The sequence below is a fragment of the Nothoprocta perdicaria genome, unplaced genomic scaffold, assembly GCF_003342845.1.
Source record: "Nothoprocta perdicaria isolate Ctin4 unplaced genomic scaffold, notPer1 scaffold_273, whole genome shotgun sequence".
Classification (NCBI taxonomy): Eukaryota; Metazoa; Chordata; class Aves; order Tinamiformes; family Tinamidae; genus Nothoprocta; species Nothoprocta perdicaria.
In genome coordinates, this window is record NW_020455503.1 from 168,834 (window position 1) to 184,515 (window position 15,682).

At 35.7% G+C, this 15,682-nt stretch overlaps 1 protein-coding gene across 2 annotated transcripts in view; it reads right to left on the bottom strand.

Annotated features, from left to right (window-relative positions):
- Nucleotides 1-15,682, bottom strand: part of FER (FER tyrosine kinase) — a 140,884-nt gene that overhangs the window by 82,534 nt on the left and 42,668 nt on the right. For both annotated transcript variants that reach the window (XM_026040981.1, XM_026040982.1), the window contains exon 10: nt 2,048-2,140. In XM_026040981.1, the coding sequence (XP_025896766.1) occupies nt 2,048-2,140 (93 nt within the window). The remainder of the gene's footprint in view (nt 1-2,047; nt 2,141-15,682) is intronic.

The following is a 15,682-nucleotide window of genomic DNA, read 5'->3' on the forward strand; positions in this document are numbered from 1 at the left end:
TTTTACAATAATAATACATTCCAACCCAAGATATGGTCACACATTAAAAGATTCATTATGTTTAAAATGTATTGTACAAAGCCAGGTAGGTCCTGCGGTCCTTCTTCTACCCTTCTTTTCAGATTGTATTTTGCATTGCTCTATCTAAAAGAATTAACAAATTGATCTGCACGTATTATTATTATTTTATAATGCACCTTTCATATTCAGACAGTGTATTTGTTGATAGATAATATCTCTGAAGTACCATCTTAAAAAGTCAGCAATCTGCACACTTACATAATTGCAAGCAGAAGCAAGCTGAGCAGCTAACCACTTTAACAGCAGAGTGTTAATTCGTGAAACAAATTTTATCCATATATGCACAGCAGGCTTTTCTAATGAATTTCTAAATCACCACACACAGGAACCCACCCCAGCCTGGTGTATATTTAATGACTTCAAAGCTCATTGAAATAATGTATGTAATCTAAACTACATTTGTTTCTTTTCCCTCAGAAGACTCAATTATTCTCTCATTTCTATGAGACATACTCCAAAGCTTCTTTAATACCACCTACCATATATTTATACCCATGTTTACACAAACTGTGGTGGAGTTACTAGTGATATGAACTTATACAATAATTAGAATGAAGCTGATAAATTCTTTAATTAAAATGTTATTTTGATTAAAGCTACTGACAAAATTTAACATTGCCTTTCCCTGATTTCATCCTAAAATTTTTTTGAGGCTTTTGTTGAAATTTTGTTCTGTTTTCACCATGTTTTTACACAGGTAGTTTTAAACAATTTATTTTTTAGATCATAACAAATTACACGATACATCTAAACAAGGCTTTCATTAAGAAAAATGCTGCATTTTTACACCAACTAGAAGTTTCTATAATACAAAGATAATGATAAATTGGAGATTTAATTTCTCTGTAGGAATGTTTCGATATTTTAGCAGAGCTCTTCCTATAGCATTTTAAGTATGTAAAACAGCTTCCACAGTTCTCATAAGAAACTACACTTGTCCTAATTTTCCTCTTATTATCATATTTATTATTCTCTTCCTTTATGCTTATAATTGTCATATAATCATTTTATATTAATGCAATGTATATGTGTAGATTCATGCAACTACTCTCTAGGTATTACTTACCTAGAATACATAGGCTGTAATCCAACAGTGATAGGTGCAGCACTACTATTATTTTGAAATTTTCTCAAAACCACTATTTTGAATCGATATTTCAAGTTAGAAGACCACAAATCAATAGACATTTTTGAAAACAAAAACCTAGGATATTTTTTTTCATGAGGATGGCACAGTCACCTTTTAAACTCAGAAAAACACTTTTTTAGGGGGTGAGGAGATACGTAATTAAAATATGGTGAACTCCTTAAATATATAAGCAAATATTTTAACTATTATTTCAAGCCTGTATTTGAAAACAAATATGTAAATGAAAGTCATGAAAAACACATTTTCTTCCTGTTGTCATTTGGTTTCATAAACTGTTTTTCATAGTTGGACAGCAACTAACATTCTCCATACATTGGTGAACCCAAACAAGAGCCAATTAGAAGTAAGAGATACTCAGTGACTTCACTAGGAATAGAAGGTAGATGTATAATCACTAATGTCTTAAATAACACCAGTTCTTACAGCAGTAAAAGTAGTAACAAAAAAAAGGTACGTATGCTGGTAACTCTATAGCAAATATAAGGATTACTGCAATGTGAGTAAAACATGCCTGACCAACTGACCTAGTATAGATATAAATAATACCTCACAGAAAACTATATTCTTAGAAGCACTACATCTGGGAGCTGCAAAGAATATACAAATTCTTTTAATTGCAATGATTTTTTTCCTGACATAGAATTATGTCACAATATTATGTCCACTGAAAGTCAGAACAGTATTTTATTATAATGCCACTTTAGCCTAACTTTTTCTATGTAAACTGGAATGTGTGGTATTTCAGAAAAAAAGAATCTACTTCAGGTGTAAAAACACAAGACTACAGCACAACATGACATTGTTGATACTACTTACTGATGATGAGCCCAGCATGGATTTTGGAGATCTTATAATTCCAGCTATAGAGTGACGAATAGTGTCAAACCTTGAGACTTTGTCCTTCTTATCCTAGGAAAAAAAGTAAAACTGAGTAATACAGATCAATATAGATTTACTTCTGAGCAGCGATAATTTAATTGTTGGAGGAAGGACCCAAAACACACACATATGGATTCCCTCTGAGTAGAAGATAGTGATTTAAGCTCTACTGATAGAAACAAGCAAACTTGTGTCAACATCAGTAGGATTATGCTAATTCATGCTAACTGAACAGCTGAAAAAATCTGCAATTCCTCCAATATTTTTGCTATTATTTTTAAATATTAACTTTGAAACTCTAAAAGAGAACCGAAATGCTTTTGCTCCCTAGAAACAGATGGCCTTTTCTTCTTTTATTAGTATGTTTTTCTCTAATGCACTAATTGTAAATATTAATACCAAGCAGTGAAACTATAGGATCCTCTTGTTTTCACACAGTACAATAAAACATAGGGGGTTACTTAATTCTCTGTGCTGAGATTCCTTAAGAACAGGATTATTGAGTAAAACTGAAACAATGAAATAGCCCTTAATCATTAAGTCAATGGAAATCCCAACGTGCTTATAACCTGATTTTGTCCAAACACTGTACACATATCTCCCAATCTCCATGTTATTGTCAGTTCCCAAAATAAAGTATTAAAGAATCTTCTCAAAAAAAACACAGAAAAATATTTTTAATACTGGAAATTTTCTGTAAATACTGTGGCTGTTTCACCCTGGAAGCAGCCATGGTGTCCTGATGAGTATTTTCAAAATACTTAAACATCAAGTGGAGAGACAGCATGTTAAGAATCTCATTCTAATTAACTGTTGGTTAACTTAGCTGTAAGAAAATGAAAATGGAACCAGGACATTCTACCTGGTAGTGTTTCAAAGAAAAAAAGATTGCTTCAAAATTTTGAACATTCTTTCCTGGCTGAAGAAATAAATAATGTCATAAATGCTATTTTGGCTTATTCCAGGAATTCTGAAAGAGTAACAAAATCTCTTATGTCCACATACCACCATACTATATGTATACATTATGTCTACTGAGTATAATATTGTTTAAAAATTACTTCTGAGTATCACTTAACATATATAGGCTAAATAATAAAAACAGCTGTTTGTATCTAGCATCAAATTTCTACAATATTCCATAATGGGTATGCTATGAGAAAAGGAAAATTTCACATCAAAATAGTCAAAAGGCTGTTAGTTGGTTATTGGTTACCAAAATTAACACCCATTAATTTTGTGCCCACTTAACTATAACAAATTTTTTATTCTTGAGAGTCAAGTAATTTTGCTTGTCAGCAAACTTCCTGATAATACAGCATTCTGTCCGTAGTTCATTGGCAAGTTGACTTTGATTTTTTTGAATATTGATGGATTAAATTGGCTACTTAAAAAGAACATTAATAATGAGAGAACATTTTGCCAAATTTTAGCTGCATGCTTGTCAGACTTGGAATGATTAAAGTTTCCAACAGAGACTGGATTTTTTTTTTTTTTAATAAATAAGTATTCCTTGTTTGACTGCAATAGAAGAGTAAAATCTAGAGGAACTCTGCCTAATTCAGAGCTTATGTGACTATTACTAAGATGCACAAACTGGACCTCGCCACCATTTCACAATACGATTCACAGAATGATGGTCTATATGTCTAATTAAATAGAATGAGTATTAAAACACAGATCTAAACGACAAACTGGCTCTGCTCAGTATGTAATATATTCATAAGCAGTTCACAGTATTTTCATAGAACATTCTCTCCAAAATATTCAAAATAATCTGCACCTCATAATAATGAAGACTAATATTTTATTTCCACAGCAAGTTTTATCAAACATATGACATGCACAACTGTAGCCTGTACAGAGATTCTTCATACTTGTTAAGCATTTTTAAGGCAATTTAAAAAGAGTGGCACCAGTGATACCTTCCTGTATCTTACTGTCATTGCAGACCACCTTAAAGATTCTTCAGGAAACCAATTTTCACTGAAGTTCTGAACAGTATACACATCAGCACTATGAGATTTTTCTATGTGTACTAGGCATAAATCATTCCCTAAACGAACAGAAGAGCACAACCCAAAAGAGCACATCTACATTTTGTTCTTTGCACTGTTAGTTAAGGCAGAGCATTCTTTTCAGTCTGCTTTCCAAAGAAAAACGAAGTGTGTGCTGGTGTTATCTGCCAGATATCTTCCAGCCAATTTCATCAAAATTTAGCATAGAACATGAGAAGAATATTAGGTTAAGATTTCTGAAGGAAGAGAACTGTGTTCCCACAAAGAAAAATTAACTGTAATTCCACACATTCCCCATTCTAGCGAACAAAAGCCACCTGACCAAGCAGCACAACCACGCTGGCTAGGCAGGCTGCACACAAGCTTCAGAAGCAGGCGTACCACACGTTACCATTAGACCCACAAACCCGTGAAAGAAACTGCAAGATATTTGGGAGTCCTGCATCAGCAATGCAGTACTGACTACAGCGCTGACAAAGGACAAAAATCTGTAGGAAACCACGGCTCATTAATTACAGTGTTCGTGAAGAAAATTTCATTATGATTGGCAGTGCAGCTCTTCTTCACAGAATACAAAATGCAGCTTCTACCACATATTAACTGATTTAGTTTCATTCTAGTTTAAATGAATTACTTTCAGAAGTATTAGCAAGATGGCATCATAATTTGTCATTTACTTTATTTTATACTACACCAATTTCATTAAAATGAAAACTAGTCTGAGGTCTGTAATATTTTATGCAGAGTTTGAATTACTAGAGAATAAATTATAACCTACCATTAAGAAGTTACATATGGGGAAAATATATACTATCACTAGAAAGCATTTTAAATCTATTTCATGGGCTGTGTTTAAAATAGACCTTTGACATGACAGCGAGTCATGCAAAGAATTATGAAAAATACATTGATTAATGTTTCACTTTTAAGAATACCCATAAATCCAATCATCCTTCAGAAAGATTAAAACTAGAATTAAAAAGAGTCTCCTTAAGACCTGGGACTCTTATTTAGACTTATTTAGACAAGGACAGAAATTTTCTACCCACTAGACGGGTACACATAGCTAAAACAAGACATTGTTACTTTTATTTCCGAACAATAAGGAGAAGCAGTTTATTACCACAAATTAGTAATTTCTTGAGTAGCTGATTGACAGCATCCACTGTAACCATCAGAGTGCTCAGTCATATTCTTCCAAAGCAACCAATTATACAAGCAAGATTGTAATCATTCTACCACTGAGAAGGAAGAAATTCTGAAACTGTATCCCCAATTGAGTAAATTGTTTTTCTTTTTTGCTTCCTAGATGCTCTGAAATATTACTCCATCAATTTTAAAGTGATGGCACCCCACTTCATTACTCCTGTTTGCTTCCTTCTCTTCTGAATAGATACAGAGAAAAAAATAATAAACTGTTAATAAACTAAACTAAACTAAACTAAAAGTTAATAAACTAACTGAAGCATAATAAACGACAAATAAGCACAGGATTCAGGACATTTGAAAAATGCAAGTAAAGCACACCCTATTTTGCTTGATGATTACTTCGCTGAAGTTTCTTTCTATGTGGTGAAAGAGGTGAAGGTGAGTGAGGCGAAGAAAGTGGAGCTTGTGTATTTTATCTGGTCAGTTTGGAGAGTTTTGTGCAACATGAAGTACCCTGCATTTTGACAGGTTTCCAACACAGACCATATGCCTTTCACTATAATTACTAGGGTCCTGTATCCTACGGACAAAAAAAAACCAAAAAACACAAGCTCCCCTTTTCCAGACTTGAAAATCAAAGTTCTCCAGGTCTTATAGTGCATGAAAAAAGGACACTCAGAAGTGTGACATAATCAAAATAACAGACCACAAGAATCCTATTTGCAGATGGTATTTTGCAAGTTGAACTACACAATGTACTACTTTAGCCATATAAATCAAGGGAAGAGGCTGCATATGAAAATAAACAAACAAAAACAAACAAAAAGAATAGCCTAATGTTGCTAATAAAGCAGGGAAGTAAGAAACCAAAGAGACAAAAAAGACAAAGATAAAAAAAGAAAAGTACTTAAAAGAGTCAGGCAAACAGCAGCTTTTTTCAATAATCAAAGTTAGAAGATTAGCAACAAGGTAATTCAAATAGACTTGAAGAACAGCACCAGTGATCTTTTTCTGAATTTTATTGTTAGTGAAGACCATTTTAAAGATACTGCAGGAAATTCATTTTCACCGAGGTTGTCAACAACAGCAACAGATAATAATGCAGCCTATGTTCTGTTTTGCTTAAAAGCAAAATGAAGACAACACTCGCCAGGGAGGCATTTATAAAATGATGTAGATAGGCCACTACTTCAATATTAGTGTATTCAAAGAAGGATCTGTATGACAGTTCTGCTATGGACTATCAGCATGGGTACAGTAATTGAATGTAGACTTGCAAGTGAAATTAGAGAACGTCCACAGGAAATTTAGAAGGAAACATGAGGAGAGCTCTCCATAGAATGCAGAAACACATTCAAAAGTAAGAGGAAAAGATTTCAATACGAAGAACATGATCAGTGACATCTAAAAGGTGAATGTGAAAGTATTATTTGTGAGATCCAGCTAGGAAACTGTTCATGACATATTTTGATGAAAATAATTTCAGTGAAATGCAGGACTTACAAATCCAATTGCAGAAGCCCCACGGAAAAAAAAAAAAATTAGAAGGTGGAAATTCTTGGTAGTTATTGCAAGTTATACTTTCAATGAATTTGAAGATGAGAAAAGACAAATTAGACAGTCTCTGTCAATGCATTTAATACTCAAGATTCAGTCCTTTGTGTTCAGTGATACTAGCATTAGTTCTGGTTTGAAGATGATGCCTCTGATGACAAAGCTGTCAAAATAACATTCATTTTATAATGACTTCAAAAACAGATAGTGTGGAGAATAGGGAAGATTTTTGTCCTCAGAAGGCTTAAAAACATCTGGAATGAGAATGAATTTCCATGATTTTGCCACCAAGAGTTCTTCAAAAAAGCTTTGAAGAAACAAAAAGTAATTTTCCAGAAATGATCCTCTGCATTGGTCACTTCAGCAGAGGAGATGAAAGTTATTTGGAATAGGCCACCGAAGTGAATAATGAGCTTGGAATATGGCAGTAACACTGTCCTGCCTATTGCTGAATAAATATAACCATAATATTTTTGTTACATGTCTATTTTAAAGGTATTAAAATATATTAATGTTTAGTAACAGGACTAAAGAAGAGGTAAAAAGCTCTTTTTAAGAGCTTTTTAAGCCAATAAGTCAATTAAGAACTGAACACACATATAGCAAAAATGTCTGAATTTTGTACCTGAGATGTATTCTTTGAGTTCAGAAGAATTAACTCTAACTCAAGGGCTGGTTTTCCTTTTCATCAGTGACAAAATTGAATATCTCAGAGAGATCACACATACAAGAAGCATCATGAAATTATTATGAAGTTACTAATACTGTACCCACACATGGAACCAGCTATTGGCTGAATATGGACCATTTATCTAAGCTGAGCAATCATCTTCCACAGCAGCAGCTTCCAAGGAATAATTATATGTATTTTCTGCTTTCTTACTGCAGATATCTAGAATTGGGGCTGCAATCAGCCATAAAGCTGTAACATAAAGTAATTAAAAACCAGAATAAAGCTAATTAAAAGTATCTCAAATATACAGTGACTACAGATTTCTGAATAAGTTCTTGCTTTCTTGTTCTAAAAACCATCAGTAGAAATGATGCATAATTGATGTACACATATCTTGCATGGGATGTAAATTACTGCTCCGCCTAGAAGGTGGAACTGCAGTGTGTAGCCTGAAAGACAAGACATGCTGGCATGAAGCTTCAGAAAAGTAATCCTGGCTAAGACCAAAAAAGTCTGTGCAATATCCTGAGAGACTATAAGGAAAGGACAGCGATAATTCTCCAGAACATTCCTTTGGCCTCTAAGGACTTGTAGTGCAAGGACTTCCTAAACCATATGTGATGTTTTTATATGTAATAATAATCTTGATGGATTTTCATTCCATAAAGCCATTCAGCTGCTTTCTGAATCCATATAAATTATTATTATCTACTGCTGCAGCAAGCAATTGCACAACTTAATTATATGTCTTTGAAGAGCACATTTGTTTTCTTGTTTTGAACCAGCTGCTGACTATGGTCATCTGATAGTCCCTACTTCTTGTTACAGAAGCGACAGTGATCAATCATTATTCTCTATTCATTTTCTTTATGTCATCCTAGATTGCACAGACCTTTTTCACATGCCCACTCAGACAGCTTTTTCAAGTTTGAAAAGCCCAAACTATTTGGTCATTACAGAAGCTCCTCCACATATCTGCACATTCTTGTTTCTCAGATCTTCTTAATGTATCTCAAAATTAAGTGTGGTCAAAATGTATGTGGCCATATGGAATTATACTCTTCTAGATGGCACACAACAAAAGCATGAGCAGCAAAAGGCAATTGCATCATGGAGAATTACAGTGAACTATTGGAAAAACACTTCATAATGAGGGTGCATCAACAGTGGAAGACATTTAATGACCTTGGAAGTGCTCAGAACTCAACCACAACAACGCCCTGTGAAATTGAATCTAATATCAAAGTTGGCCTTGCTTTGAACAAGGACTTGGAATAGTCTTCCCAATCTAAGTAATTTTGCAAGCCTATCACATTTGAGGAACAGGTGTATAATGGATTTAGACAATGACATGTTTTCCTCTGTCTTCTCTGTGCTTTCTTGATCATTTCTAGCAAATTTTTTAATTTTGATCAGTTTTGATTTTTTTTTAGTTAAAAAGTGATCTCTTTTTTTTTTTTTTTTTTTTAGAAACACTGAAACCTCATTCTTGAGTGGTAATCCAGAGCTCATAATTGTATACAAAAAATTGGTATTCTCCCAATTCTCATGTACAAACCTCCACTGTTTTGCTACAATATGATTTGTAGTAATGCACAGATATGTTATGATATTAGCATAACCAAAGAGAAAAGACTATCAGTAAAACATACAACTCAGAAGAAGTCAAGCATTTTTTGGCAGTAAGGTGAAGAAATACTTTGTTTTTGCCATAAATATCACTTCCTGATAATGAAAAAGCAAAGGAAAAAAAGTGAGCAGGATAGTCATTTATGCAAGTATCAGTTGTGATTCCTATGGAAGAGATGCAAACCACAGCAGAATTTTGGGAGTGAAAAAATGTCTAGAAAATGTCCTTTTGTAGTATAGCATTTGGCAAAGAAATCCTGAAAACTTAGCAATTTTTAGCTAAGTCTCAGATTTTAGGAAACGCTGCTTAGGTAAACTCAAATTTACAAAAAAGAACATCCGTACCAGGATATGACTTTCAAACTTCTTTTTGAATGACTGCCCCCAGAACAGAACGCAGAGTGAAGTTGTAGAGAGACTGCATTATATTTTCCGTTTTTAATTACAGAATCAACGGACTAATTTTTTAAGCTATGTATGAAATGCCAACAAAATGTCACCTTCATCTTTGTAGTGATTAGTACATCACTCCCAACACAAAAACATGTATTAGTGGTTTTAAGGAAGTACCTCTTCTTGTGGCAGAAATGTTTTCAGAGACATAGTAGGTGTTCTTCTCTATTAAACAGACATTTTAAAGACGAGATTTAGATTTCATCTATTTATTATCAGTAACATCAGCGGTACTCTACGGAAGATAGAGATTCAATGTTCATTACCTAAACTGAGGTACTGTAAGCCTGCCCCTTGCAGTACAAAACTATTTTTGCAGAAGAAAAAAGGAGCCAGACAAAATTCCTGGGAGGCAGCTACAGCACCTCCTTGATTCCTCATTTGCTGAATCCAAGTATCTCTGTGAGAATAACCTCTAGCATATCTCCACCCAGGTCACTTGACGCCTAACAAAACCAAATTGAGGTGAATCTATTTCAAGAGAGGCAATTTAACCAATTCAGATGTCTGCAAGCCTAGATGCAAGAATTTAGAATGAATATATTAATCAAAAAAAAGTTTAAATTCATTACCCCATTAAGCTGCTGCAAGCAGAAAGAAAAACAGATCCTCCAAAAACACAAGTAGTTATGTAAATGTATATGAACTGTCCCACTGATTTCAACAGCACTGTTAATATATTATCAGTAGTACTCTTACTAATTCAATATACAAATTATGCTATCATTTACTAGCTTTAAGTCAGTAAAAATAATCAAATTTTCTTTCTATATAGAACATGCCACAGTGGAAGGGGAAATATCTATGTAAAACGCAATCCTTCGAATCTTTGCTTACACAAATCATTGCTGTCACAATGAGGAATCCTAGAAGACAGGCCTCTCTTTTTACGCTCTTACGGCAATACATCAGGTTATAAGAGAAAAACATTTAAACAGACATGCTTGGACATCATTCATGTAGCTCAATATCTTGTTCCCAGTTGAAATAAAAACTCAATTTTTTTTTCTAAGCTGCACCACCTATAGCTAAGAGAGATTAGCATACCCAAATGTAGAAAGCATGGAGGCAATGGCAGTACCAAGACAGACCCCAAGTCTATTGCAGTGGACAGCCGCTTGCAACAGGTCACACGCACCACCTGCTTCATGCTCCTAGTTGTACTTCCATACCTGGCAGCTACAAAACCAAGAAAATCTGCATCCTCCTGCTCCCGCTCACTATTCAGGACAACAAGATGAGGAACTGGGTATTGGACAAAGCCATTGGACCAAGGATGGAGTCTTGCTTGGGGTGCTGCTTTAGAAAACAAGCCAAAAGTAGTGAAAGAATTGCTGCCTCTCTTCCAGGCAAGAATTGACAAAAGCAATCTGAACTGTTTAAGAGTAGATACTAAATAAAAGTATGCAAATGAAGCAGAAACTACACTTTTTCATTAGCAGGACCCTCCCAGTCCCCAAACATCTTCTCATGGCTCTGAGAATTTTTGAGACAGATAGAATTTTTAGCTTGGAAACTAGAAGGAGTATATGGTTTGGGAGTTAAAAGTAAATCCTCAATTCTACTTGCATGCAAAATGAGCAATCAGTGAGATTTCAAGAATGTGACTTGAAATCTCAAGTTTATAATCATAAATTTAAAAGGACCATAAAACTTGAAATAGATTAGAGAAAATGTTAAGAGATCATAAAACATGCAAAGTAAACCAACTGTGAGGAAGTTTTACGCTTTAATCATCAGAACATTATAGTTTGTCAGGCAGCTATGAAAGCACACGCTTTATTAGCTGGAAGTACATGTGCATCTACAAATCATTTAAACTTTACAGTTCTTACAAGTTTTTTGACGCTAAGAGGCTAGTTTTCCTTTGTAGTTTATTACATTTACACATATAGCTGAAATATCTTCCAAGATAGAAGATCGAAACACTATAGGAAAAGAGAGATGCAGTAACACTAGGATTTCTGTCTTAGAACTGTAATTAAGATCAAGAGCACAGCTATCATTTGAAGATATAAAGTCTTCAATTTAAAATCCACTTTAGAATTGTTAAAGTCACATAAATTTGGTCCTGTCACCTCCCTTTCAAGTTTAAAAAGAAACAGTAAGGAAATATTGATGAGGTGATGGAAAAATGGATTTGTGATAAATATATGCAGATGGTGCATTGGAATAGTGACATTTGGAAAATTTTATCTGCATTTGGCTAAATTCTGATAAAATATCAGGTAATAATTCTTTGCACAGGACAAATGTTCCTGTACAAAAGTAGGGGCATGTTCTGCAGTTTTTATACTCTTCACAAGAAGGATGAAGACAGATAATAGATTTCTCACCTATGAATAAATGTCAGTATTCTCTAAGTATTATCTAAATTTGCAGTTGCTCAGTTGAATGCTAAAGTTTTACATGACTGGTATAAAATAGCTTAACTTTTATAAAGTCAAATTCTAAATCTTCAAAAGGATAAACATTACTTAGGGATTAGCAGATCTTCACTACAAACATATGAAATAATTAACATAAGTAAGCGTCAGCCTTGCTGAAGTATGTTTCAGAGAGTGATCAAAATAGGGCAACAGAAGAAAAAAAGTGAAAGACAATATGCAAGATACAGTTAACAAGAAGCCATCACAGGCGAAAAATCTCTGCCATAAGTCTGGCATCAGAAATGAGACTGTGGTTCAGGTCACTGAACAACCAAGACTGTGAATACAATGCACTTTACAGTGAATTCAGGTGTTTATATATATATATATATATATATATATATATATATATATATATATACACCCGAGGGTTATGATATATATACCATGGACTATATATATATCCTGAACTTTACGGTGGTGATAAATGAGGCCGAGTCCAGTTGGAGGCCTGTGGTCAGTGGTGTCCCCCAGGGGTCAGTACTGGGCCCGGTGCTGTTCAACTTCTTCATCAATGACCTGGACGAGGGCACAGAGGGCACCCTGAGCAAGTTTGCAGATGACACCAAGCTGGGTGGAGTGGCCGACACTCCGGAGGGCTGTGCTGCCATCCAGAGGGACCTGGACAGGCTGGAGAGTTGGGTAGAGAGGAACCTCCTGAGGTTCAATAAGGACAAGTGCAGGGTCCTGCACCAGGGGAGGAATAACCTCAGGCATCAGGACAGATTAGGGGTCAACCTGCTGGAGAGCAGCTCCACGGAGAGGGACCTGGGAGTCCTGGTGGACACAAAGTTACCCACGAGGCAGCAGTGCCCTCGTGGCCAAGAAGGCCCATGGGATCCTGGCTGCATGAGGAGGATGTTGCCAGCAGGTGGAGGGAGGGGATCCTGCCCCTCTGCTCAGCTCTGGGGAGGCCGCACCTGGAGTATTGGGGGCAGTTCTGGGCTCCCCTGGACAAGAGGCACGTGGAGCTTCTAGAGGGGGTCCAGCGGAGGGCAACAAAGATGATTAAGGGACTGGAGTATCTCTCATACGAGGAGAGACTGAGTTGGGCCTGTTTTCGCTGGAGAAGAGGTTGTGGAGTCTCCTTTTTGTGATCTCCTTCTCTGGAGATCTTCCAGACCCGCCTGGATGTCGCTCTGTGCCCCGTGCTCTGGGTGTCCCTGCTGGAGCAGCGGGGTTGGTCTGGATGATCTCTAGAGGTCCCGTCCAACCTCAATATCTGCTTGTATCTGTGATATCTGGTAACTTCTTGTTGTGTTTAAGACAAGGAGTTTTTGATGATGGAAAAGATTGAAATTGTGCACCACATAATGGGTCAATGAAATTTGTTATTTAGTTCCTCAACTTTTTAAAAAATGTCTTAATTAAAAAAATTCCTTAATTCCTGTCCTTATTTCAAGCAAAAGTTCCCTCCAAAAGGATATTCCTGTATCTCCTCTCTTTGGAGATTAGAGAAGGAATGGACAGACAACTGAAGCAACTTCACATGATGCTTTATTAGTATATAAAGTGAAAACTAAAGCATTAGGAACAAGCAGTTTGTGCTGTCTTCAGCCACAAAGGCAGAGTACTGTGTCAGAGGGTTATGCAGCCCAAAAGATACCCAAACACAGGATTTAGAAGCAGAGCATGAACTGAATATAAAGTGCCCCTAATAAGTATGCTTAGTATACAGGTCAATCACTTTAATTAGAATCCATTAATCAGTAAGTGAATGAATGACAGCCTTTCCGGATCTCATTAAAATGATATTAAAAGACCTGTTGTTTGGATTTACTTGCTCCTTCATTACGGATACACAGAGCAATGCCTGCTACAAAAGTGTTGTGGACAAATCCAGTGGTCAAGTTTAGCACTAAGTAATTTAAACCCAAGCAAGTCTGATCCCTTAAAGAGGATTAGACATTGAAGCAAATGTATCTTGAAGGATCAACACATACAACTGGACCGGGGCCAGCCGCAAACATGTAAGAACAGAGAACGAAAACACCCTCTCTGTACTGCATGACCTTGAAATTCACAAATGATCGTATCTCCTGCCAGAGCTCAAGACAGCAAGAACTAGAAACTCAGACTTGGTCAGTGCAAGATTTCAGGGCTCCCAGACTCTGCACAGAAACTTACAAAGTAGCCTCAGCAGAAGTTAAGGTAAAGTTACAGGGGCTGGCACTCCGGTGCCTGCGCGCTGGCCTCTGTGCGTGGCTGTGTGTAGGCGCTTCTCTGAAAAACTGGGAATAATCCTGTCTCCCTGGCCACCAGCTATGTGTGCTTACCACTAGGATTTTGTCTATACATTTATTAATATAGCATTAGTTATATTAAAAGATAAAACTGACACTTTCATAGTGAGATTTTGCAGTATGATTGAATTAAAATCTGCTCCACTATTTTTGTTTGACAGACGGTGTAGTCAGAATTTGGTATTTGCTTTTGGCACTCACAGATGTCTGAACCATTTCATTGGTATTAGCACAAATAAACCCATAAATTAGGTAAGATGATACAGCAACTTCATGGAAGCTACAACACATACTTGCAGCAGATCATTTGACTAGATTTAAATGAGGAATCTTTGTAGGATGACAACTTAAAATTAAGCATTCTATAAATAACATATAGTAGTATAACTACTGTATTTTTGTTCATAATGCACACATAATAAACAAATACTGCTTTTTTTTCAAGTAAATGATCGATAATGTTACTAGTGTTATCTAATTATTTATTCAGATAGTGATCCAAATCTACTCCGAGCAAAAGCTCAAGTTACTACTCACAGCTGAACTCACTTCAAACAGCTTAATGTCATCAAGGAAGCAAGTCCTCATAAAGGTACCAGAACGTAACAGATTTCAGTCCTATCTAAAGTAGAATTCATATGTGGTACCTAGCACAGTGAGCAAGAATAAATCAGGTTACCCTTCTGTAGATTCAAAAACACTTGTTATTCTCTTTGATAAAGAAATATTTCACTTCATTCATTAATCACTAAAAGCAGAAAGCCTATGGTATCCAGCAAAGACATCCCTTCCGAAAGTTCATCAATAATTCCTCTTAGATATCCTCAAATTTCTTGTCAAATCAGAAAACAGTCATCTTCATGGCAGAAGAGACTTCCTCGGCTCCCTTCCTAACCCTTAAAGAATCAGTACTTTCTCCAGACTATGGGTACGCAAGGCTGTAGCTATGCATGACTTCGATCATATTTCAATCTCTTTAGGAGTATGTTGAAGAAAATGCATACAACCCAAAGCCTGCAGTATCCCCAGAATGATACCTTAACTATCTTTGTTGAAAATCTTTATTTCCTCATTAATTTTCACCAGAATTGACAAGACACCCCCACATTACTGCTGTATTCCTGACACACTTCAGTGCCAAGGATCAGCTTCTAGATACCATCATCCAAGAAAAATGTGAACTTTCAAGCAATATACTTTCAAGCAGTCCCACAGACTGAATAGTTCAACCAAAAGCAGCAAGCAAGCACCTGAAATGCATCAACAAACCTCTGATACACAGCTGAACAGAAATGTCATAACATCCACATGCATCGGTGATCTAAGAGCAGGATGTTTCCCTTATGAAGACGGCTGCCATATTTCTGAGAAAGTTACTGGATTGCCACATACAAAAATTATTTGAAGACAGATTACACATTATC